This window comes from Artibeus jamaicensis, unplaced genomic scaffold, assembly GCF_021234435.1.
Source record: "Artibeus jamaicensis isolate MK-2021 breed Jamaican fruit bat unplaced genomic scaffold, CSHL_Jam_final contig_1998, whole genome shotgun sequence".
Classification (NCBI taxonomy): domain Eukaryota; kingdom Metazoa; phylum Chordata; class Mammalia; order Chiroptera; family Phyllostomidae; genus Artibeus; species Artibeus jamaicensis.
The window spans coordinates 1,343,950-1,369,025 of NW_026521407.1; the positions used below are offsets into that span (position 1 = coordinate 1,343,950).

General features: G+C 55.1%; 1 protein-coding gene and 1 pseudogene across 4 annotated transcripts in view; one reads left to right on the forward strand and one right to left on the reverse strand.

The window, feature by feature from the left end:
* The window catches only part of ARHGAP23 (Rho GTPase activating protein 23), a 76,815-nt gene continuing 51,739 nt past the window's right edge, over nucleotides 1–25,076 (reverse strand). For all 4 annotated transcript variants that reach the window (XM_037149892.2, XM_037149890.2, XM_037149893.2 and 1 more), the window contains exons 13-24: nucleotides 24,882–24,943; nucleotides 24,503–24,633; nucleotides 23,853–23,974; nucleotides 23,352–23,507; nucleotides 20,189–20,267; nucleotides 16,549–16,622; nucleotides 16,207–16,296; nucleotides 15,463–15,588; nucleotides 8,774–8,815; nucleotides 8,119–8,215; nucleotides 6,019–6,050; nucleotides 1–2,733 (exon numbers count right to left, since the gene is read on the reverse strand). In XM_037149892.2, the coding sequence (XP_037005787.2) occupies nucleotides 1,696–2,733; nucleotides 6,019–6,050; nucleotides 8,119–8,215; nucleotides 8,774–8,815; nucleotides 15,463–15,588; nucleotides 16,207–16,296; nucleotides 16,549–16,622; nucleotides 20,189–20,267; nucleotides 23,352–23,507; nucleotides 23,853–23,974; nucleotides 24,503–24,633; nucleotides 24,882–24,943 (2,049 nt within the window). In that variant the 3' untranslated portion in view covers nucleotides 1–1,695. The remainder of the gene's footprint in view (nucleotides 2,734–6,018; nucleotides 6,051–8,118; nucleotides 8,216–8,773; nucleotides 8,816–15,462; nucleotides 15,589–16,206; nucleotides 16,297–16,548; nucleotides 16,623–20,188; nucleotides 20,268–23,351; nucleotides 23,508–23,852; nucleotides 23,975–24,502; nucleotides 24,634–24,881; nucleotides 24,944–25,076) is intronic.
* Nucleotides 18,980–19,363, forward strand: LOC119052585 (40S ribosomal protein S12-like; annotated as a pseudogene).

Consider the following 25,076-nt stretch of genomic DNA (forward strand, 5'->3'; position numbering starts at 1 on the left):
TCAAGGAAGGCCGTTTATTTTCAAGATATAGACTATACTTTTAAGACAGGACTTTTCAGAAGCAGGATATCTTAGTTGTTGCCTAGAGAGGTGTGCCAAAGACACAGTGGAGGGGGACATGCTGATGTGGGGTTGGAGGCTTTTGCAACACTGTTACAACACTTTAAATGAGCAAAACAGCTTTAAAAATCCTTATAAATTCTTTATAATATGTTACACATTTAGAGACAATATTTACAATAAAAGGGAGGGGAAAGGAGAAATCTACTTTACAGCAAATCTTTGCATAAATCAAGAGGACTGATAGACGTGGCAGTAGGGTTCGCGGCCCCACGTGGGTGTCCCTGGAATGAGTGAGGGCGAGCGTGGGAGGCCTGGGGATAGGAGGTCCATTTACAATGGGGGGAGGAGAGGGGCTGGGTCTCGCCCATTCTGAAGGAACAGCCCAGCTCAGACCCCATAAATCTGTGTGTGTGTGTGTGTGTGTGTGTGTGTGTGTGTGTGTGAGAGAGAGAGAGAGAGAGAGAGGCTGAGACTAAGGATGCTTTACTGCGCCCCCCTTACCCACCGAGCGCAGAAGGGGTGTGTGTGTGTTGGGGGGCGGGGTGTGCCTGAGTTGTGGAAGAAGCTGGCACAGCTGGAAGAACAAAGAGTGGCGAGGGAGGTCTAGTTGTGGGGCGGGGACACTGGACTAAACTGTCCGGGGAATGGGCAACTCCGCACGGTCAGAGCCCAGCGGGGAGGGTGGGATGATTTAGAGCGGGGGTCTCCAACTCCTGGACCGTGGACTGGCGCCGGGCTGTGGCCTTCCACTGGACCGCAGAACAGGAGGTGAGCGGCTGGCAAGCTTATGAAGCGTCTTGTTATCCCCTGAGCTCCACCTCCCGTCTCCTCCCCTGCTCCCTCACCCGGTCGGTGGAAAAAATTTCTTCCACGAAACCGGTCCCTTGTGCCAAAAAGGTTGGGGACCGCTGATTTAGAGTTTGCCAAAAGGTTGCTAGGGGAGTGAACCTGGTGAAAGTCTCAGCCCTGCCTCTGTGGAGTGGCCACAACCCCCGCCTCTAGCTCTAAAAATCAGCAGGAGGGAAGGATCCCTGTGTGCGCCAAAGGCAAGGAGCCCTGGTGGGCATGGGGGCGGAGGGACAAAGGAAGCAGGGGTGGCGGAGGTTGCTACTGGAAACACGTTTGCACAGTGACTACACACACTTGCATACACAGCCCCCCTCCCGTGGACACCACCAATCTCCCTCCTCCCCCTAGACGTACATACGAAATCCCCACACCCGTTAGCTAGGAGCTAGGCGCTAATGGGGGTGGGGGCAGAGGAAGGAGGCGAAGAACCAGCATCACGCCGTTTTTCCTTTAGCCTGAGACTAGGGGGTTCCCTATCCACACCCCAGAGCCAAAGCGGCTTCAAGTGCAGACAGAGAAGGGCCCAGAAGGGCACACTCTGTCATCTACCCAGGGGACACAGGCTCCCAGCAGCCTCTCCCCTCTCCTTCCACCAGTCCCCTCCCTCCCATTCACATTCTGCCCACCCCCTGTCAATCCCAGCACATAAACTGGAGACATGGCCACAGCGCCCGATGCACCAGGGGCAGCAGGAGAGGGGGTGCAAGCCAGAGAAGATGCCTGTTTCCCAAGGGACTCTGAGTGGGAGGCGAATGGCGCTGGGAGGGGAGGGAACGGGGCTGGTCACAGACACTGATGGAGGCGAGAGGCTGCTGAGCGGCGCGGGGGCTGGCTCTGCAGGGCCCCGGGCTCCCCGGGCGCAGGCGGCAGCGAGGCCGCGGAAGACGGAGCCCGCGCCTTGGTGGACTCCAGGCTGCTGAGACCAGAGTCCTTGTTGTCACTGTGCGCCCGAGGGCCCGGGGGACCCGCAGTACACCCTCCGTCCAGCTCCTTCCACTCGTTGAAGTTGAGGTCGGTCAGAGGACTCTGTACCACCACGGTGTGGCGGCGCCAGCTGCTCCGGCGCCGCCGCGTCTCGGGTGACAGCGGCCGACGAAGCCTCACGGCCAGCATGTCGTCCGCGGTGCCGCGCAGGCGCAGCCGTAGCGCCTCGAGGCGGGAGGGCCGCGTGCCCAGCGCCGCCACCGCGGCTGCCGCTGGGGGGCGCAGCGACTCCTGGCTGCTGGACGAGGCCGAGCCGGAGGGCTCGGCGGCACGGGGACCACCGCGCCCCGCGCCCGCGCCTTCGCCGTCCGGGCGGTTCCGGGCCAGGCGGCGCCGCGCCAGCGTGTCGCAGGGTATCAGATGGTGCGAGGTGAAGGAGGGCCTGCGTGCCAGGCGCCCTCCGGGCCCCGCACCTCCCTCCGTGTCCGTCTCCACGTGGCTCAGCTCGCTGCGCTCGTCATCTGCCTCATCCCCGGCGCCTGCCCGCCTCCCGCCGGCGCCAGAGCACACACTGCGGTCCATGGTGGACAGAGTGGAGTAGCCCGAGACGATGGAGCGCGTGTCCGCGGCCAGCCGCTCCTCCGGCGCCGGGGGGCTGAGGCGCCCGGAGGCTTCTTGGGCGGGGGCACCCAGCAGTTGCCCCTCTGGCTGGTCCTGGGAACCGGGCACCATTGTCACCGCTCCGGGCTTGTGTGCCTCCTGCTCCGAGTCGTCGTCTGTGCTGCTGCCCAGCCCCCGGGCCTCCCGCCGCTTCTTCCTCTTGCGGTTGACAGCTGAGATGAAGGAGATCGCCAGCATCTCCCGGGTGTACGGCTCCTTCTTGGGGGCCCACGTGCCCTGGGCAGAGACAGGTCAGTATTCAGGAGGCGTCCAGACTGGCGCCAGTGCTGCCCACTCACCCAGCCCCAGTAAGGAGGGCCTGAGTGCCCACCACATTCCCATCCGGACACCCCACACTGGCACCCAGGCTCAACAGGTCCAAGCCCAGCCCCAGCACCCCTACCAGCATCATAAGCCTTTTCTCCTGGACCACTGTCCTAGCTATAGTGCCACTGTATCTCCAGAGACTAACCCTTCTGCCTTCCCCCTACCCTGGAGCGTCCTCCGAAGCCTTTCCTGTCTTAATCCAGACTCTCAGCTCTTTCCTGTGAGCCAAGGGCTGGACTAGCACCTCTGCCACCTCTCCAGGCCTCTGCTCTCAGCTCCCTCTCTTCTCTGTGTTGCCGGGGAACCAACACTTCCTGAACATCCCTGCTCCTGGGCCGTCCTGTCTCACACTAAACTCTACTTGAGCTCCAGAACTCTTTTTCCAGCTTCGAATCAGTGTCTACCACGGTGTCTGCAGGGCCCCGAAACTCATCTATCTGGAACCACGTACGCTCCCTACCCTGGCCCCAAACCATCTCCTTAAAGTGATCTGAGCCCTCCCTCTCCCCTTCTCTCCATTCTCCTGAAATGACTCCCAAAACCAGCTAGCTCATCCTCATCATCCTCCACTGAGGCTCTCACTCGGACTTTTCCAAGTCTCTCCTCTCTTAACAGGACGCCCTGCCTCCACCCCAGGCACCCCAGTCCCTTCTCCTCTGGAGCAATCAATCCTGATCAATCCTTCTGAGGGAAGGCTGGATGCTCCCGGACCCCACCCCCCACCACAGCAGGGGCTCAGGGCCCTTCACAACCCGTTCGGCTTTCCCAGCCTAGTGCCCTCCCTGTCCTAACCCCGACCCAAACCAGCCTTCACTCTGGCAGTGCAGACCTACCAACCCTTCCCTCAGTATGACTTGCACTTTAACTCTGGCTGACTTCGTTTCCCGCTCCCCTCCCCCCACAGCTACCCTGTTTGCTGGATGAGTTCTTACTCCTCCTGGCCCAGCTCAAACATGGCACCCTTTGTGCAGCAACCTCACAACCTTTCCTCTGGCTGAGCTGGTAAATCACTTCTCTGTCCCATAGCCCTTTGAAGATGCATTTACAGCAGCTCTTCTCACATCAGAATAGCTTTGCTTCCACATCATCTATATCAAACTCTGCGTTCTCTGAGAGCAAGTAAGGTCTGTGGCTTGTGTTTGCATCCATGATTCCTAGCACATAGTAAGTGCTCAATAAACATTAAGCGAATGAACAAATGGGTAGGTGGCATTCCCTCAGTATAGAAAGCCCTATAGAGGCAGATGCTGGGACTGGTTCCCCTGCTGGGCTGGAATGACCTGCCCTTGGACACCTCCTTACAGGCCACCTCCTGTTTCAGCCACAGTGTAAAGACAAATGGAGACACAGAGGTGCCTGCTGTGGCCACTGCATCCTGTGCTCTCTCTCTCACATCAGTTAGTTCTGAGGAAGCCAGAGCACATCAGGAATTCAGGATTCACAGGCACGTGGCCCTAGCTCATGGCTGCCCACAATGCACGACTCCAGAAGGCACCCCTGGACTTTTGTGACATAGCAGTACTGCTGTGACCAGTCTGAGGCTCATGGTGGCTAGTGCTGCCTTCTGTCCTGTCCACAGTCTCTGAAAGCCTGGAGAGGCCCTGAGGACGATCTGACCAAATGACCCTCTCATCCCAACTAGTTACAGAAGTAATAGGTCAGAATGGTTACTTCCAGTCAATGCAGAGGTCAGTAGGTTCACATAAAGGCCAAGGGGCCAGTGCAGGAGAGGCTATGGGAAACGGCGGGGGGGGGGGCTAATAGGTGCAGTGGGTGGAAGGCACAAAGCTAGATTCGGGTCACTATAATGAACTTGCTCCCTGCCACAGAAGTCTTGTGATGGAGTGAGCTCCCCATCACTGCAGGTATGCAGGCAGAGACTTTATGGAGACATTACAGGGGGGCCTGTGCTGACTACAGCAGGCTTCCTTCTCTCCAGTGCATTCATCAGGCACAGTGGGCTCGCTGGGACCTGGCCAAGGCTTAGAGACCCAGACAGAGATGAGCTCAGTTCAACCAGCAATATTTAAATGATTTCACCGACCACTATAGACAGAATGGTGCCCCATCCCTCAAATCCATATACTGAAGCCCTAACTAATTGAAGTCCCAATGTAATTACTGTAGTTTTGGGACTGTAAGATGCACCCCCCCAAATTTGGGAGGAATAATGGTAGCTAATGCTGCTGTTGAGTTCTGTTTACATTTACATTGGTGAAATATTGTTATTTATGTTATTAAATATTTTATCACGTTTTTTGCTTCAAAATTTGTTTTCCTATTTTCTTCCTCTCAAACCTAGGTGTGTCTTATGGTCCAAAAGATGCGGGATTTAGAAGAGGCCACGAGGGTGGGGACCTTATGGTGACATCAGTGCTCTTGTAAGAAAAGACACCACAGAGCGTCCTGCTCCCTCTGTGCCGTCTGAGGACACAGGGGGCAGGCGGCCAACCACAGACATTCTCACCGGGCCCTGGCCATGCCAACCCCTTGATCCGGGATCCAGCCTCCAGAACTGTGAGAAAATAAAGTCCTGTTGCTTAAGCTGCCCAGTCTGCGTATTTTGCACGGCAGCCTGAGCTGAGACTCGCCCCTCTCCACGGCAGGCCTGACAGGTTCGGCCTCGGAGGGCAGGCTGGGGCAGGCGAGAGGCTGGCTGTGAGATCCGCTTCAAAGAACCAGCTTTGGTTTTTATTGATTTTCTCAATTGTTTCCAGTTCCATTGATTTCGGCTCTTATCTTTATTATTTCCTTCCTTCTACTTGCTTGGGCTCTCCAAAGCCCTTAAACATAGTTCTATGGGATGTATTTATTGTTCACTCCATTTATGGAGATAAATATTGGCCCCATCATTTACGGATGAGGAAGCTGAGGGTCAGAAAGAGGTTGAGTAACTTGCCCAGTGCCCCAAAGCTACCAGGTAGTGGAGCCAGAACTCAAACCCAGGACTGCCTTTGCTTCTAACCAATGGGCAACACTGCCTCCCAAGCCAGGCCCTTCACTACACCAGACGCCTCACTGCCAAGGCAAGCGGCTCCTCAGTTTATCTTGGACATCGGTGTTTCCTACCCTCCTTCCCCGTGACCATGAACTTCCCTCAGGGTCCAGATGCAATTCGGCCAATTCCCTTGACCAACAAGTGAAGTGGGCTGGCTTATATAGGGATAAAGCCCTCAGAATGGCCTTGGGACTTACCTTGGACTTGGTTGAACTACAGGTAGTAGAGTCTGTTGGTGAAAACAGAAAGAAAAACGAAAGTTGGATGGGGCGAGAGCGGGCTGAGATGTGAATACATTCCCCTCTCCTCAGAGGCTTCACGGGCCGGGGAGTTCAGAGACCTGAGATCTCCCTGGGCCCGGGGAGCACCATGGGCCTCTGCGGTCATCTCCCAGGGGATAGGGAGGGGGCGGAGAGTGATGTCAATCACCACTTCCATTTGAGGCAGCAAGTGACATCAGGCAGCCAGCCACTGAACCCTCATTTGCCCAGAGATAAGGGCAAGGAGGGCTTTCTGGGGGGCCTAGTTCCTCTCCCCCCTCCTACCCCTGTTACTCTGGGCACTAGATAAAACGGCCAGTATCGGATGCAGTCCACAAACCACGACAGTGACACACAGCAAATCACAATGCTCTGGAGAAATGGAGATCACGGTGCACAGAGAGGGGGGTGTCCCAGCACACGCACCCTCACCCCCCACTTTCAGGACGTGAGGAGGAGGAGGACCATGTGGATGAGCGATGGAACACAGGGGCCGGCGTGGAGCAGGTGGACATAGGAGGTAGAGTGGCCTGAGGACTTCAGTCTTCACAGGTTCTGCCTCCAGACTTGAGGTCCGTCCGCCCTTACGGGGCAAGGCCCTAGTTTATAACTAGAGTTGTGAAGGAGAGTAAGATCCGTATCACCTCAATCGGACTTGGGTCCCACTCCTTTCATATCACTGGGGTGGAGAAGGAGCCAGAAACAAGTCCTGGCAGAACTGGGGATCCGAGGACCTCCCGGGCCCCACGGGGCAGTGGGCAGGTGCGGTTAATCCACACTCGCTGGCAAGCAAGTTAGACTCTCAGCCCCGCCCGCCCCGCACGGTGAGAAGAGCAGACGTGATGACCACACGAGACACACCACGGGCTGGGGGCGGCAGCGGGTGATTAGAAGAGACAGGGGCTCCTCTCTGCCTTCCCCACCCCATACCCTCCCCAGCCTGCCTCTGCCACAAGGGGGCGCTGTGATATGCCTCCATCAGAGACATGACTCATCAAAATACCACAGGCAGGTCACCCACGGGGTGGGAAGAGTTAGCGGCCTGAGCCAAAAAGGGACCTGGCATTTCTTGGTCTCTGGGCTACTCTGCCACGAGAAGGCCAGAGGCCTGGCCAGAGGCCAAATGGCTGGGGGATCTGGTTTCAGAAGCAGAAAGAGACAGTCCTCCAAGGTAACTGAGGCGGGAGCTACAGCTGTAGAGGCTTCTGAAAAGTGATGTCGCTGGTGCCCAGGGAGCCTGGCCCCTGCCACCGGCCAAGCGTCCCCCTGCCCGGAGAGCAGAACAGGCTGGCTCTGCACAGACCAGGCTGTGGGGCGGGGCCTCAGACCTGCAGCAGGGCAGCCGGGCCGTGCCCGGCCTTCTTGGCAAGAGGGACAGGATCTGGCCCTGGCCAGCTGCCTCCTTCCTCCTGAGAAGGGGCTGTGCAATGGGATGGGGGCTGTGAACAGCCTTGGGTAGCTGGCATGTCAGGATGAGGTCCTCATAGCCCAGATGTCTCTACTTGCCCCACACGCCTGCCCAGACATCTTATAATCACCCGCCACGGTTAGTGACCGAGGACGCGACGCCACACTGTACCCTTTAAATCTCCAACAGGTCCGCTGGAGGAGGGTGAGGGGAGGGGAAGAGAAGGAACAGGGTGCAGGGCAAGGGGGGAGGGCACAGGGAGAAGAGGGAGGGGGGTGGAGGGGTGCAAGGAGAAAAGGAAGAAAAATTAAAAAGAGGAACATGCCCAGAAGGACACAGCCCACGAGAAATAAAAAAGCTCAGGAAAGAAACCAGGAGGGCGAACAAAGCTCCTACCCAGCCCTGGGGCGGGGGCAGCTGAGCGGAAGGGATTGTGGGCACAGGCAAGCTGGACCCGCCCAGAGAGCGAGAAGACCCTGCCACAGCCCCTTCTCTGGTGGGGCAGGGAAAGGCCCTGCTGGGGCAGGAGCGGGGGAGCAGGGAAGCCGGGCGTCTGGCCCAGCATCTGGGACCCTCAGGAATGCAGAGCCCACCAGTATCCCACCCCCTTCCCAGGACCCGGCACTCACCTGAGCCCGGGTCGCCAGGGGGCACTGTCCTGCCAATGTTGGGCAGGAGGTACTCGATGTTGGGCACCGACTGAGGTTCCTTGTCATCCACAGGGGTCTGCAAACAGAGGGAGGGTCAGCCAGCGCACCCTCGGGCGGCTGGACTGTGGAGCCTGCAGAATGGGGCTCCCTGAAGACAGGGCACATATCTCCTCCCTTGGCCCGGGGCTCACGGAGGCAGTGACTGTCACCCCACCAGTCGGGCACCCTTGGGGGCAGGTGCTCCCTGTCTCTCCTGAGCCTTCCCAACTCCCTGATTGAACCCCAAAGTCCTGAGCTGCTCCCGCAGCCGAAGGCCGGAGCCATGTCCCCCAGCAGACTGCATCTTCCTAAAACCCATGTCCTCCACAAAGACGGTGGGGTCTGCCTTTGCTACCGGGCTCGGATGCCTTAGAGGAGGCCTCCGTCTCCCCACACAGACCGAGAACTCGTGAGGGTGCGTCTCCCATCAGCTTGGAGGCCCCTGAGGGCAGGAGCTCTCTTCCCTCCATCAGACTGGAGGTGCTGTGAGGACAGGGACCTGCCCCTACTTGAGTCTTGCTTCTCCCCCACCCCCAGCTCGGGGTGAGGGCCCACCTGGGACCGGACCCACCCGCCTGCCCTCTGTACCACTTACTCGCTCTCCCTTGTCTTCGTCATCACTGAAGAACCAGTCTGACTGCAGAGGAGACAAAGGAAGTGATGGAATAGGTGTGGGGAGGGGCCAAGGGGACACGGGGAGGCACACGCTGCCCACCTGCTCAGTCCAGAGGACCACGCAGGCAGGCGCCGGACAGAATGGAACAGGAGGGGCGCCAAGAGGCCAGGCCCCCCCAACCCCCGCCTCACTGGTAAGCCCCAGGCTGGCCTAGTTGCCGAGAGGCCTCAGAGGGAACCCAACCGACCCCACGGACGATGAGAAACCCTTGCGGAAAGGAAAGACTGTGCCCCAGTGTGGGAGGGAGATGCGGCCGGGAGAGCTGCGTGCACCCCACACCAGCCCCGGGCCAGTCCACTCTCACACCGGGGGCAGCACACTCCGCGCAGAAGAGGGAAGCGCCTGGAAGGAGGTGTTAGGACAAGGGGCAGGCCGGCAAGAGATTTCTCACGAATGCCAAACGGGACAGAAATTAAAGTAAAAAACTCCACTCTTGAATATATTTTGTGAAATCTGAGACTCTTGAAGAGGAAACTAGAAGTTTTCTAAAAAACGAAAACAGACTGCTTACACATGAACATGCACCAGCTACAACCCGAACTTTCAACGGCAATAGGCTCAAGAGAAGGAAGTAATTACACTTCAGTGTGTCGCTGGACCACAAATGCAGGGATTCCGAACCTAGAATTTTATGCCCTGTTACATTCTCATTAAAGTCCGAGTGTGAAACAAAGCTGTTCTAAGATATCAGAAAGTACTACACAAAGATTCTCTTAACTGAGTACATGAGCAAGTAAAGAAATGAATCCAGGGCTGAGCAATAAGCTTGGAGATGGTAGAGTGGAACAGCCCGTTGTCCTCAAACCAAGAATGGCACACACACACCCACAAAGTGCAGCCATGACAACCTGGAGCTCCAACCCAGGGAGAGGTGAAAGGTCACCAACCGAGGCACTTGGCTTTCGGTGTGGTGGAAGGACGATGTGGACACTTAGTGAGCTTTAGAAACTGATAATGAAAACAAAACATAAGCATGGGATTTATAATTGTATACTTGAACGTAAGTATGGGTTTTATAAATTGTATGATTTTCATGTTAAAAATAAATAAAAATCAATACAGCCAAAGCCAGGTAAGACAGACCAAAATAAGTGAATGAGATGAAATGGCCCCAGCCAGTGTGGCTCAGTTGGTGGGGCATCATCCTGCAAACCAAAAGGTCGCCTATTGGATTCCTGGTCAGGGCACAGGCCTGGGTTGCAGGTTTGGTTCCTGGTCAAGGTGTGTTTGGAAGGCAACCGACCGATGGATGTTTCCCACATCAATGTTTCTCTCTCCCTCCCCCTCTCTCTAAAATGTAAATAAATAAAAATAATAAAATTAAATGAAAATGTGGTAAATAGGAAAAATAAAAACAAATAACATTTAGGATAACAGAAATAAGCCCTAAAAATACAAACTTTACAATAAAGTATATGAGCTAAGCTCACTGGTTAAAAGTTAAAACACACAGAGACTATTACACATCATTAAGGATATGCATCTATTTAAAAATAAGTATAGGCCCTGGCTGGTGTAACTCAGTGGATTGAGCGCGGCCTGCGAACCATACAACCGCGGTTCGATTCCCAGTCAGGGCACTTTCGGGCCAATTCCCAGCAGGGGACACACGAGAGGCAACCATACATTGATATTTCTCTCCCTCTCTCCTTCCCTTCCCCTCTAAAGATAAATAAATAAAATTAAAAAAAAAGAAAATAAAAATAAGTACAGAAGGTGGTTGGAAGGACACACATTAACCTGTAGAGTATGTGTGGGAGGGGAGGCAGGTGGGGTCAGGGATGAAGGGGGAAAACAATTTTGACCATGTGCCGCAAACCTCAGTTATTATTAATCACAGTCAGGCACATGACTTCCTCAAACAAGAGGCACAGAACAAAAACAGGAGAGAGACCAGAGAGGAAAGAGGGAGAGAGTTTAAGAAAGACCTGGGGTCGGTCATCTTGGGCTCAGCTTCCCCTCAGACAAGTGACCTCTCTGAGACTGTTTTCCCCGCCTGTAAAATGGGCGCAATAATAGCAGCGTCTCCATCGAGAACTGTGGTGAGAAAGAACGTGGAATACCATGTGGCTACTACCAAAAACATAAGAAAGAACGAGTGTTGGTGAGGACGCAGAGAAAGGGGAACCCTTGGGCCTCGCTGGCGGGAACACAAACTGGGGCAATCACTATGGAAAACAGCAGGGAGGTTCCTCAAACAATTCAAAATGGGACCACCATATGGCCCGGCAATTCAGCTTCTGGGCGTCCGAACAGAACAAAAACACTGACTCAAAGTGCTACGTGCACCCCATGTTCCCTGTGGCCCAGGGAACAGTACTCACAGTAGCCCGGGCGTCTGTAGGTGGGTGAATGGGTGCAGAAAATGAAACAGAACACAGAGCCCGCACAAATAACGCCCCTTCTTTATTACACAATCATAAGCGTGTAATTCTGCAACATAACAATAGCACACTCAAGCACGCCATATGAATTTTAGGTGAAATGTTCAAATTAAAACTGTAAATTGTTGCACCCATACTATCACCCTGCCAACCACACTCAAATGGGCCGGACTTCTGCCGGACCCAGTATTGTCCCGCCAATAAGAAGAGGGAAACCTTGCCACCTGCCACCACTGATTTGACAGCATCACGCCAAGTGAAATGTCAGAGAAAGACAAATAATGGATGATTGCACTTAAATGTGAAATAAAAGTCATTAAAAATCCCCCAGAACTCGAGTTCATACATGCAGAGAATACTTTGCCAGCAGCCAAGAGTGAATGGATGGGCGGGGCGTGCCATGGGTGGGGGCGGTCCGAGGGAACAAATGTGGGCGGGGCGTGCTATGGGTTGGGGCGGTCCAAGGGAACAGACGCTCGGGTTGTGACCTGGTCCTGGGAATGTGATGCACAGCACGGCACCACAGTGACAACACCGCGTTGTGAGCTTGCAACAGGCTTAGAGGTTAGACCTATAAGTTCTCGAGAGAGAACGAGCGCACGACCGCGTGCGGTGCAGACGTCAGCTGGGCTCCCTGTGCTGATCACTGCATGTTATGCGAGAGTACTGAGTCATTGTGTCATAGACCCGTCACAGCTCGATTTTTTAAAAAGTGACCCGGAAATGAGATACTGTTTCATTGTTAGTGCACAATAAATGCCTATTATTAAATATAATATGTAAATTATTCTAAATACATAAAGATATAAAAATTACTAAAAAGAATAGCTGTTATTGTTAAAAGTGCTGTCCCGAGAGAGAGGCTGACCAGAGGGAGCCCTGAAAAGCCAGCCTTGACCTGGGTTTGAGAGTGCCCAAATGTGCTCTGGGGACCCAGAAGTCTACGGAAGCTTCCAGATGGCCCATGTTTCTCTGGAGGAGCTCATGCTCACACTCATGCCCGCTTTTGCACATGCAGTTCCCTCTACCTAGAGCACTCCCCTCCCTTCTCTGCTTGGCTAAAGGCCTCGTGGGCTTTTAAGACCTTTCAAGAACTCCCTGACTCTGCCAATGCAGCCCTGTGCCCAGGGCCTTACTCATGTGGGGCTTCCCTGGGCACAGCCCAGAGCACGAAGAAGGGGCATCACTTCAGAGCTGGATGAGTTCCATCCAGATCAGCGTCCCCAGTACCTGCACATCTCGGGCATGGAATGGTGACAGTGGTGACAGCTAACTTTCACATAACCCTCATGAACTGCCAGGCACCACTGTAAGTGCTTTACAGATATTAACTCACAAAACCCTCTCCCTAACCCTGAGAGGCAGGTACTGTTATCATGATCTCCACTTTACAGATGAGGAAACTGAGGAACAAAGACAGGCCACACAGGATACACGGAGCAGAGCCAGGGTTCGACCTCAGGCAGGCTGGCTTCGCAGCCAGCGCCCTGACCTGATTCACCGGTGGTGCTCACTGGGGGGGATCTGGTCCCCCTATGGGGCATGTGGCAAAGTCTGGAAACGTTTTCCATGGTTGCAAACTGGAGGAACACCCCGACACCTAGCCAGAGACGCTGCTAACCCCCCTACGTCACACAGGGCAGCCACCCACAGTGAGGAATGATCTGACCCCAAAGGTCACCAGTGCTAAGGTTGAAAAATGCCAATGTACACAGAGTAGGTACCACAGTGTTTGCTGAGTGAGAACTAAACAAATGTCCTGGTAAGGTCTTTAGGTCCCAGTTGGCTTAGTAAACACGTATGAGCTGGTTGGAGAGCTGAACGCCTGGGTTTGCTCATCTCTGCTCTGACATTGTCTTGCTGTGTGAACCTGGGCAAGTCACTGTGCTCTTTACACCTCAGCTTCCGCCCTCTGTGCAGTGTGAGGGTGGGTCTGCTGCCTTATGGCCACTTCCAGCTCTGTTGTCCGTGCATACCGCAGATGACAGGAGTCCTGGGCAGGGCAGGCCGGCCAGGTGATGGCCATGTCTAGAGACCCCAGCAGGAGGTCATATCACCCACTAACTCCAGCCGGAGTCCTCTGACTGGCTGGGCCTCAGAGCCAGAGCAGGGGCAACCTCAGCCTGGACCCAGAACTACATGGACCCTGACTACATGGACCGTGACTACACAGACCCTGGACTATATGGACCAGGGCTACATAGACCCTGACCACAGAGACCCTAACTACATGGACCATGACTACACAGACCATGACTACATGAACTCAAGACTACACAGACCGGAACTACATGGACTGGGACTACGCAGACCCATGACTACACAGACCCCCAGCTATATGGCCTTGGGCTGGACAGAGCCCTGTACACCTGTGGGGGCTGGGTGGCCACGGGCCTGCAGAAGGGGCAGCTTGTTCCCTCAACAACCATCTGGGGATGATCATGTCCAAGTGCCAAGGAGGCAGAAACTGGAGGGTCATCAGCTCAGCTTCCAGAAATGAACCCCTGGTGGAAAAGCCCAGACGGGCATAACCTCAGTAGCAATTCACTCACCCATCCATCCACTCATCCGGCAAACACTGAGTGCTCACTATGCGCCAGGCACTAGGCTCAGTGCTGGGAATACACCTATAAAGGGGACAGATGTGCTCGCCTCCCCCAACCTGCCCAGAGGAGGGGCTGCCATTGGCTGGGGACTCCCTCGAGGCTCTGGGGAGAGTAAGTAGACATATCTTGGGCTTCCTTTCTCCCTGAAAGCTGTTGGTTCTGACACCCCAGCTGACCACACGACTCAAATTTCCAGGCACTTCCACAGGAGAGTTCCTTTCCATGGGGGCAGCCTCCCTCGCATCCCTACCACTGCGCCCCCCCCACCCAGCACACACTCATGGAGGCTCTGGGGGCCTCCCTGTTGGGTTGGAGAGCTGAATTTTCCCAACGGAAATTCTCATCAGGATCCCTGACGGTGCCTGGTGGCCTGGCCTCCTGGACAGCTCTGGAATGGGCATTCGGGCTTGTCATCCCAATTTTAAGGTGAGAACGGGCCACACTGCTCCCTCCTATGGCTCAGAGTCTTCACTGTGCAGTGAAGGAAAGAAACAAACAGGTGAGGCAAGCCAGCGGGCCCAGAGTTGGCCCCATGGCCCTGCTTCACTGACCCTGGCCAGCCTCCCTCGCTCCAGGACAGACCAAGGAATCTGCCCTCCCAGGAGGTGGGGAGGGAAGTACAGGCTTTGGTCAGACAGGCCCAGGTTAAAGTCCCGGGGCTGCCATTTATTAGCTATGTGACCTTGAGCGAGTCACCTTGCTCTCCCAACCCTGTCTGCCTTTTGCCTGGTAAGTAGAGCCCGGTACAGTTTCCTCATCTGTAAGATGATCTAGTTCCCCTTCCCTAAAGTCTGTATGAGGTGGGGGAGGCTAAGGCCCCTTCCCTTCCTCTGAATGGCTGCCAATCATATTTCTCCTGGCAGGAGGGGGTTTGGTTCTGCCCTCTGTGGGCTGCAGGGCAGACCACACCAACATTTGGAAAGAGATTAAGTATTCATTATAAAAAAAAAAATCCTTGAGCCCCCAGAAGGGGGCACTACTGCTCTGGCTTTGGCTCTGGAAGACAAAGGCCTCCTGCGCCCTCTGCTGGCCACTCTTGGTTCTCATTCCCTCATTGGACAACAAGAGTTCTCAGAAACACAGGCCTCTGCCGCCTGAAGCAGCCAAGAGAAGGGAGGTGACCAGCCCACGATACACTGAGCACAGTGCAGGATCCTGTCGCAGGCCAGGTCTTTCCGCACCCCATCTGCTTCCGCCCTACCCCGGGCATCACCATGTCCTCCCTGAAGCATCATAGGGCCCCACAGGGCAAAGCTCTGCCTCCGCCCCTGTACCTGTCTGCCATGTTCTGCCGGACGCCTCTCCTGGGAGCCAGCTTCTGAAGGCGCCCTTGCACTCATGCCTTGGCTCTGCAACCCAGCAGCACCCCCTGACCTTCCTCCTCCCTCTGACTCTCACACGCACTGTGGAAACTCAGAGGCCTCCAGTCTCTCCTACTGGGGACTCAGGGAATCCCAGAACAGCAGGGATCCTAGGATCCATTCCTGGTCAGCCTCAAAGGGCATTCACCCTCCCAGCAGCATTTTCTTAAGCTGCCTCACCCTTCCCTGTGCACACCCACCCAGGTGAGCAGAAGTGAGGTACACAGGGGGATACCGCCCCGCCCGGGCATACTCACATGCTGGATCAGCGTCTCCACGATCTTGTACCGGTCAGGCATGTGGGTCACCATGTCTGCCATGTTGTCCTCAGAGGTCCTCACCAGCGTTGGCCCGAAGACCAGGGCCAGGTTCCGGGGCTCCATCTGGGCAGCGGGGGGAGCAGGCCAGTGTCAATGACCGTGCGAGCCTGACTCCAGTCCCCTGGATCTCCCACACTCTGGGCCTCTGAGGCCCCGGTCCTGACCACATCCTGAGCTGTCCCTGGCTTAGGGGCTGAACACCTCCTTGCACAGGCACAGAGGTGCCTAGTGAGCAGAGCAGAAGCCAGAGTTCGGCCCCACTCGCGCCCGGGCCTGACAGCCATGGGCAGTGCCCAGCCCACAAGTGCCTTCTGCGCTAGCGATGGGAGGTGCTGGGGTGGGGGCCACCCTGAGTTCCGAGGGTGTTTCAGGACTGGGAGAAACCCTACAGCTCCCCTCATTTTCCCCACTGCAAAACCGTAAGATGTAAGAGGTCTGATTGGGGAAATGCAGTGCAAGAAATCCCAGCTAAATCGAAGGACAGATTTCCAGTAGCCACAGGGGAGCTGTGGCTCTGGGCCCACAGAAACGCAAGAGATGGTTTCCAGGGAGAAGCACTGGCCAGGAAGGGGGGTGAGTCTGGAGGGCTGCAGGGTGTCTGACCCAGAGGAGCTCAGAACATTCTGAGGAGGACCCAGGCACGCTCCTTCACCCCCACGCCAGGCCGGAGCCCCCGCCCACCTTGTTTTTCTCCGAGTGGTCAGCGATGGTCTTCAGATGGCTCACGAGGAATTTCAGTGTTTCATAGTAGTGTCCTGGGAGATCCCGGATCTGGGCGGGAGAGAGAAGGGGCTGTCAGGGCTTCCCCGTCCCTCACGCCCCAAAGGGGCTTTCACATCTACGGGGCTCTGGAATCCGTCCTCTAACTGCCCCCCCTGTAGAGATGGAGAAGCTGAGGCCTGCAGTGGAGGAGGGCTTCCCAAGGTCACAGAGGGAACTGGTGGCACTGGACTCTGGGTCCCCGGGACACTGGGGCTCTCCCCACCCAGCCTGCCTTCTGCCTAACAGCATCTCTCCCCTCACCAGCTTCCGCAGAGTCTTCATTCGCTCCCTCGAGTCTTCAATGCGATTGGCCTCGATGAAGTCGTTGTATTTGTCTGAAACATACCACAGAACCTTTAGGGACGTGGGAGTCCCTTCCCCCACCCTCAGGCTGAAGATCAGGGAGGCCTACGCTGTTCCCGTTTTGAAGGGCTCCGTGGCCTTGTGTGCAGGTGACCAAACCCACCCGTGCTGCACTCAGGTGTGTGTGCACCTGACCTGGGGCAGCCAAGGGGTGCAAGTGTGGGAGGAAACGAGGCCTGAGCTGCACATGAATACTGGAAAAGGGGTCCCTACAGCGGTCTCCAGGCCAAGGACACCGCAAGGTCAGATGAGAAAGGTACTTGGAAAGAGGGAAGGGCCTTCCGGTCTCCACACACCACGCCCTATCTGGGTCAGGATGCCCCCAACTCCCTTCAGAAGTCCATGGGGAACTTTTAAAACGGAACGTGGCAAGTTTGCTCTGAGACCCGTCTGGAGGAGTAAAGGCACAAGGGTGGCCAACGGTGTGTTTTACAGGAAGAATGGCCAGGGAGGGTTCTCCCGTCCAGACACTAAAACAGGCAGCGGCAGCGCAGCTACAGCCGTGGGACTGATAGGGAAGGCTGAACAAGGACAGGGGCAGAAAGGAGGGGACAGAGAGGGGGAGACAGGCCCGTGGGTCTCTGCGGTGGGACAGGGTGGCCCTTCTCATTGGTGTGGAGGGATGGCAGCATCAATAAATGTCCCTGGGACAATTAGCTGCCCTAATGGGGACAAACTCATATCCAGCTCACATAATGCACATTTAATTGCATTACAGAGTCAAATGTAAAAGTTATTAAAACACTGGAAAAATAAGGAAATAGTTTCATCATCATAAAGCCTTCTTAACCATGACAGGCAGATCCCATGAAAGATTAACAGCTTCGACTATGCTTAAAGTAATTGTTTTCAATTTATGTGAAAAGACAGACAGCCCAACCCAACAGAAAAAGGGGCACACAGTCTGCACAGGCAAGTGTGGGGGGAGTAGGAAGGACCAATAAACAAGTGAAAAGATAGTTCATCTCTCCCTGGTAATGAGGGAAATGAAACTGAAAACAATAAAGAGATGCCATTTCCCCTACCCAATTAGTAAAAGTTTAAAATATTAATTACATCCAAAATTGATAGTGGGGGGGGATGTGCATGAGAGCCCGCTGCCCACAGTGCCACCTGACATTAGCTTTCAGAAAGGTTTACAAGGGAAGGGATTAAGATGTGCAAATTGCCAGTAATAAAAGCAGACACGGGGATGTAAATTACAGCACAGGGAATATAGTCAATAATATTATAAAACTAGGTGTGATATCAGATGGGTACTAGACTTAGTAGGGTGATCATTTTTTAAGTTATATAGGTGTCTAATCACTATGTTGCACAACAGAAAGTAATATAATCTTGAAGTCAACTGTAATTAAAAATAAAAAACTATTTCAAAAAAATGTTTACCAGGACTTTGACCTAGCAATTCTACATCGAGAAACCTCCCTCGGGGACACTGATCCAAACGTGCAGGGATACACACAAGGAAAATCCTTGCAACACGTTCTGTACAGCAGAAATGTGAAGGCAACCTGAATATCCACCAATAGGGGGGTGATTAGACCAATTATGGTCTATGCAGACCACGAAATACTATGTGGTTCATTTAAAAGAAGAATGGGCCCTGGCTGGTGTGGCTCAGGCGACTGAGCACCAGTCTGCAAACCAGAGGGTTGCTGGTTGGATTCCTAGTCAGGGCACATGCCTGGGTTGTGGGCCAGTTCCCAGTAGGGGGCGCTTGAGAGGCAACCACACAGTGCTGTTTTCCTGTCTTTCTCCTTCCCTTCCCCTCTCTAAAAATAAGTAAAATCTTTGAAGGAGAAGAAGAAAAAGAAAAATGGGCCCTGGCAGGTGTGGTTGAGTGCCAGCCTATGAACTAAAGGGTCAAGAGTTCGATTCGTGGTTGGGGCACATGCCTGGATTGTGAGCCAAGCCCCCAGTAGGGGGCGTGCAAGAGGCAACCACACACTGATGTTTCTCTCCCTCTTTCTCCTTCCCTTCCCCTCTCTCTAAAAATAAATAAATATCTTTTTTTTTAAGTATCTAGCCCTGGCTGGTATGGCTCAGTGGACTGAGCACCAGCCTGCAATCCAAGGGGTCACCAATTCGACTCCCAGTCAGGGCACATGCCTGGACTGTGGGCCAGGCCCCCAGTAGGGGGCACAAGAGAAGCAACCACACATTGATGTTTCTCTCCCTCTCTTGCTTCTTCCTTTCCCCTCTCTCTAAATATATATAAATGAAATCTTTTTTAAAAATTATCTAAAAGGAAAACGGTTCTTTCCCTGTCACCGTGGAGGTGTGTGGAGGCTTGAGTGCATTCAAGACTCGGTTGCACCCGTAACCCACTGCCGTGACTGAGGGAGGCGTTGCTGCCGGATGTGTCACAGACGTTAAGACTGTTTTACAGGAGGTGAGGAAGACCACACTCACCCACGACGGGCTAGTGCACGGGGTTCGAGAAGCTGCCAAAGCCTTAGACAAGCATGGAGCCCACCGGCAGGTGCTTGCATCCAACTGTGATGAGTGTCAAGTTGGTGGAGGCCCTAACCTCCAAAGCGACCTAAGGACGGCGAGGACAGCCAGAGACAAAGGGACCGGCTGGGCCTCTGTAAAATCTACAGGAAGGGAAAGCCCCGTAGGGTGGCTGGTTGCAGTTGGGTGGTGGTGAAGGACTACGGCAGAGTCTCAGGCCAAGGATGTCATCGAGAAGGCCTTCCAGCGTAAGTAATGAACAAAATAATCTTGGCTTTTGTTTCTCAAAAACAATAAATAAATAAATAAATAAATAAATAAATAAAAGAATGAGGTGGAGCTCTTTGTACTGACACGAATGAATCTCAAAACTGTAAGCCTCCTTTTGCTCAGAACCGCCCAGCTCGTGGCGGGCACCACCCCGCTCGCACTGGCTCCTGAGAGCCGGCCGTGTTCGTCTCCCCCCAGCTCCACGTTGCTGGCAGCTTCTCAGTAGCTTGCCATCCGCCGTGGTGGGAATATTTACACCAAAGAAATTAGAAAACACTACAGGTCAAGGCTCTTTTTTTTCCCAGAAAGCCAGAGGTTAAACATCCGCCAGCACAGCACCGACTGCGCATGTGTCTTCGTTGTGTGCATCAGGGAGTCTGGAAGGAAACCAGACAGGCTGCCGAAACGCAGCTCCGCAAACGGTCAAAGCTGGGCTCCGGAGCCGGATACCCGGGTCCCAGTCCGGGCTGCGATGCTCACCACCTGTGAGTGAGTCCTTTAACCTGTCTGTGCCTCGTTTTCCCCATCTGTGAAATGGTGATCATAGTACCTACCTCCTAGAGCTGTAGGGAGGAGTAGTGCATGGCACAGAGGAAATGCTGGGAGAATGGTAGTATAACCTCGGGAGATGGGTTAGGAGAATGGCAGGGACCTTTGTGTTTATTCGTATCTGTACTACCCAAGACTTTTACAAGCATGTGCTTCCTTTGTATTAAAACAAAAACCTCCAAAATAAAACCAACACACCCAATTTGAAAAGTGGTCAGGATGTCCCTCTTCCTCCCATCCTCCACTCCCACCCCCTACTCACCATCAGTGAAAAGAGGTTCAGGTAGCTTTCGGAAGAAGGACTTGAGCAGGCTGCTGATCACGTTGAGGTCTTGCCAGCGCTGGAGAAAGTGCAAAGATGTCAGGCCACAGGGAGGCTCAGCCCAGGTGCCAAAACCCCTGTGCCCCCAGGTCCAGGGCCAGCCCATGCTTCCATGTTAGTCCAGCCCTAGAGCCCGGCCCAGCCCAGGCCCTCCCTGGGATCCACTTACACCAAGCGCTGCCCAGGGGTCTCTTAGCTAAGAAGACTCATCAGGGGCAGGGGAACGGAGTCCCTAGCTAGGTCCTAGCCCCCTGCCCACCTGGTCCCAGTCCTTCCCTGCTCCAGCCAGCCCACTGAGCTCCAACATTTGTCCACCCACAGAAAGTGCCAGGTGCCTTCTCTGGTACTTGTAAGGGTCGAAAGTGAACAAAACCCACCCCCTCACAAGCCTGCCCATTGCACCTCCTTTACACCTACTCAGGGCCAGCTCCTGCTTCCCAGTGCTCCCCACTGAGCAAAGAGTTGTTCTTGACACCTCTCTCCTTATTTCTGACACTCAAAAAGTCTAAGTCAGTAGTTCTCAATGAGGGCGATTATGCCCCCCCAGGGACATTGGGCCTGTGGAACTATTTTGTTTTTCACAACTAGGGGGTGCTACTGGCATCTGGCAGATAGAGGCCAAGGATGTTGTTAAACCTCCTCCAATTAACAGGACAACTTCCTACAACAAAGAATAATTCTGTCCAAAGTGTCACGGTTGAGAAAACCCTGATCTAAATAAAGGGTTGCTAAATACATGAACAATAGGGCCATTTCCCCTTCTTTCCACCAGGGGGCACCATCACCCAACACAAAGGCTAGAAAAACATCCCCAAAGAGAGGAACTCGTGCAGAGAACAAGACTCACAACAGAGACACACAGCTTGACGATTTACACAAAGACACACAGTGCAATAATATACAAAATTGTTACAATGAATTCAAAGCTTAATGCCCAACCATCCTGCAAGTACTAACCTCCCACGGCCTGAAGGGGAGTTAGATTCACCCCAAACACAGGGCTTAACTTCCGGCACTGTGACACCACCTCAACTCCCACCCACGCACCACCAACAAATGACACCATGGACATCTGAGGCAGAACCACACACCCAAAACACCCAACAGGCCACCACTGCTGGGCCCTCTTCTCCCTGGCTAAGGCCCCACTAATGTGCTCCCGCGTGTACCCACCCCTACCCAGTGGGGCAGCTGCCCACCTCCCCCCATTGCCTCCTGGCCCTGATGTGTGAGCCTTCTCGTTTCCCAGCTGCCGAACCCAAGGCCTTGCCCTTGTTTCTTGGCCCCTTCTATGTGCACGTGTCGACAGCCCCTGCCTCATCTGTGCTCCCTCTGCCTCTGCCCTTGCAGGTCCCGGGCCTTGCACTCCTGGTGCCCCCCCCCCGCCATGGCAGCTCCCTTCATCATCTCACCTCCAACCTTCCGCACGGCCCCTGCCCACAGTCAGTCCACTCTTGGTCTGGTATTGGATGACACCGTCCGCCCTATATGGGTGACTCATCATCACCGCAAATCCAGTGGGGCCACTACCTGCCACAGCCTCCCTCTCCTGCCCTACTTCCCAGGAACAGATACTTCCAGCTGTCAACTCAAACTTCTGCCTCTTCTTGTCCCTCCTCTTCCCTCTCATACAGCCAACTAACTCATCCACCCTCCTTATTCTTCTAAGACTACTGAGTCCACTTCCAATATGCCAGCAATTTCCTCCCTAGACACCCTGCTCTGAGCCTTCCTCATTCACGTCCCTTAAGTGTGAGCTAAAGCAGTGATCGTTCCCAAACCGCACTCTCACTTATGTCTCCCCAGCTGAAGATCTGTCGAAGGCTTCCCATTGTCCACTGCATTAGGTCAAAGGCTTCGAGGAAGCCATCCAAAGCCCTCTGTCCCCTGCCCTGGGTCTCACCCTCCCCACTGTGAAGCCCAGGAAGGGAGGAGGGTCCGTTCTCTGCCCTGAGACTCAGACCCTTCTCTGGGATTTTAGCAAATGCCTCCGTGCCCTTCCTGGCCTGCCTTCCGGTCCATCCGCCGCCACCCCATTCGTCCCGCAAATAGTCAAACACTTAAGCCTGCCCTCTGCTCCAGCCCTCAGCATCCTCTCCTTCCTCATCACGCAGTCTGGTTCTTGCTGAGAGATCAGAATATTCTTTTCTCTTGCCCACGATCTCACACACACTGGTGTGGTCTCCCCATTCCCCTCCCAAGGGCAGGAAGACTGCCATGGATCACATGGCGTGTGACTCACGGGATTCCACCGCCCAGATGGTTTCCCAGAACCTCTTTTTCAGCAGAGCCTCTTTCGTCAAACGGAATCACACCGGAAAACCCAACTGTACCCCAAAATCGAATACATCAGGGTTGTCCTAGTTCAAGCACGCATCGGGGGGTCCTGAGTCAGCCCTGGCCTCCCAGAGCCCCTCTAAGGAAATTCAAGATTCTGGAAAACACAGTCTGAGAACCACTGGTCCTGCTAAAAACTCGAGTGTAGCTGTCAGATTCATGAGCTGGTCTCGTCTCCTGTGACGAGCCTCTTCTCTCCCCACCTGGCAGCCCCCACGACGCTGGCCACCCCAGAAAACACCATACACTTCCCTTCTTCTCAGCCAGCGGTCCACAAACCACCGCCCCTAGGCCACACCCACCCAGCGGCCACTGTTTTCGGAGTCCTTGAGCTAAGAATGGATTTTTACATTCTTCAAGGATTGTGAAAAATGAAGAGATAGGTATGCAACAGAGGCTATAGGTAACAAAGCCCAAAATATTCACTACCTGGCCCTTTACAGAGAAAGTCCAGTGTGTTAACCGACGGCGAACTTGAGTTCACACCTGTGCCCAGGCCGTTTCCTCGGCCCGAACACCCTTCCCTGGCTGTCCCTGGCTTTCAGGGAACTCTGCTCATCTTTAAGGGACAAAACCCTGTTGCTAGTGAGCCTCTGTCTTAGGGCTTCCCAGGCCCTGACTGCACCATTTGTTCAACTTCAGTTGGGGCGCTGCCCATCCCCAGGGCTGGCCTGCAAGGGCAAGTCCTGACTTGTCCACCTCGGCGCCCAGGGCACGGCCACAGGCAGGCCAGCTGGGCCCCTCCCACAGCCCCCGCCACACCCACCTCGTCCTGCAGGTTGATGTCACCGGGCCCACGGTTAAGCTGCTCCTGCAGGCTGCACACCACCGCGTTGTTGCCCGGCACTCGGTAAATGCCCGTGGACTCCAGCCCCCGGGCCTCCACGATGCGGCAGCACGCGGCCACGATCAGGGGGACGTGCTGGGGAGACGGGCGGGGTGCAGAGTCAGGGGGGGTGAGGGCAGCCTCCGCCACCAGTGGGCCAGGGGAGGTGGTGGGCCAAGATGGGGCAGCACAAGCCCCAGCTGCTGCCAGGGGCCCTTTAAGAGGACAAAGGGCCCTCGCTGCCTCCAGCCTACGAGGTGGAAGGAACGCCCAAGGCTCGCCCAGGTCTGAGAAGGGGCACCGGCCAGGGGTTGGGGATTCTGGGCCCGGCCTCAGTGCCGCTGCTCCCTCTCTGGGCTTCCCCAGCCGTGTCTGTCAGAGGAGGGGCACAGCTGCTTCCAAAGTCCCTTGCAGCTCTGTCTCCCCGTGGCAGAGACCTACCTGGTTCTCTGTGGCTGGCTGGCACTCCTCCAACCGGACCCCAAATGCTCTGGGGGCTGCCTTCTTGTTCTTCTTGATGATATTAATGCCCCAGGGACTTTTGGGGGCAGCACCACTGTCATCTGTGGGAGTGAGGCAGAAAATGCCACGATGAATTGAGCCCAAGAAGGGGCAGCAACCACACCCACCCGCCATGTTTGCACATGTTTGGACAAGTAGGGACTCTGCAAAGAAGCCACCAGGATGCTGAGGGCTGATGGAAAATTATATGCCAGTTATGAAGGCCAAAGGGATAGAGGTGTTCACCCTGGAGAAGAGAGGCCTCTGAATTGTGTAAGGACTCCTGTGAGGCCTCCAGAGCTAACACAATGAGGTGGGAGCCACGGATTCTGGTACAACCAAAGGAAGAACTTTCTAACAGCCAAAAGTGCGTAAAGATGGAAAAGGCCGCTTCCTGAGAGGACAGGCCTTCTGTCCTCAAAGCGACACAGCGAGACTGTCTAGCAGGGAAGTCTTAGGAACAAATCAGGCCCCAGACCCTTCCAGCCGAGACCCTGAGAGCCCCAGACCCTCACAGGTGTACACACATGGGCAGATACACCGCCAGCCCCCGCCCGCATGCACACCACCCCTCAGCAGCCATGTCCTACCCTTGCCCCCTGCAGGCTGGTCCTGCGTCCTGATGCCACGGGCCGCACTCGGTTTGAGGAACTCAGACTTGAGCCCCCCCAGGCCTCGAGAGCCTTTTGGGGAGGAGTCAGCTTTGGGCCCAGAGCTATGGCTGCACAGAAAAAGGGGGAAAGAAGGGGTCTTCATCTGGGTGGCTCAGCACGTCACCGGCCCTGCCCTCCCTCCACTTTGGATCTCCCCCCTACTCCTGAGGTGAGCCCTGCATGCCCTTCCGGGGACTGCCACCCTCTCTACCCCCAGCAGAGGGCAAGTCCAGGGCTGCCCTCAGGCCCGGAGGCCAGCCCGGAGGAGTGCTCCCCCGCCCCACAGCCAGGACCACTCCCTGAGCGCCATGCTCACCTCACTTTTCGGTAATCGTTAAGCTTCTTGCTGATCAGAGCTTGGTTGGCACAGCCGGGGTCCTGGAGGAGGAGGAAGGGAGAGCAGATGTGGTCAGGTCCACAGCCAGCCCGTGCCGGAACCCAGCCCTGGCCCCTGCCTCCCCCCCGCCTCCATCTGCCAGCTGGAGGGCACAGACCCTAGGGCGAGAAAGAC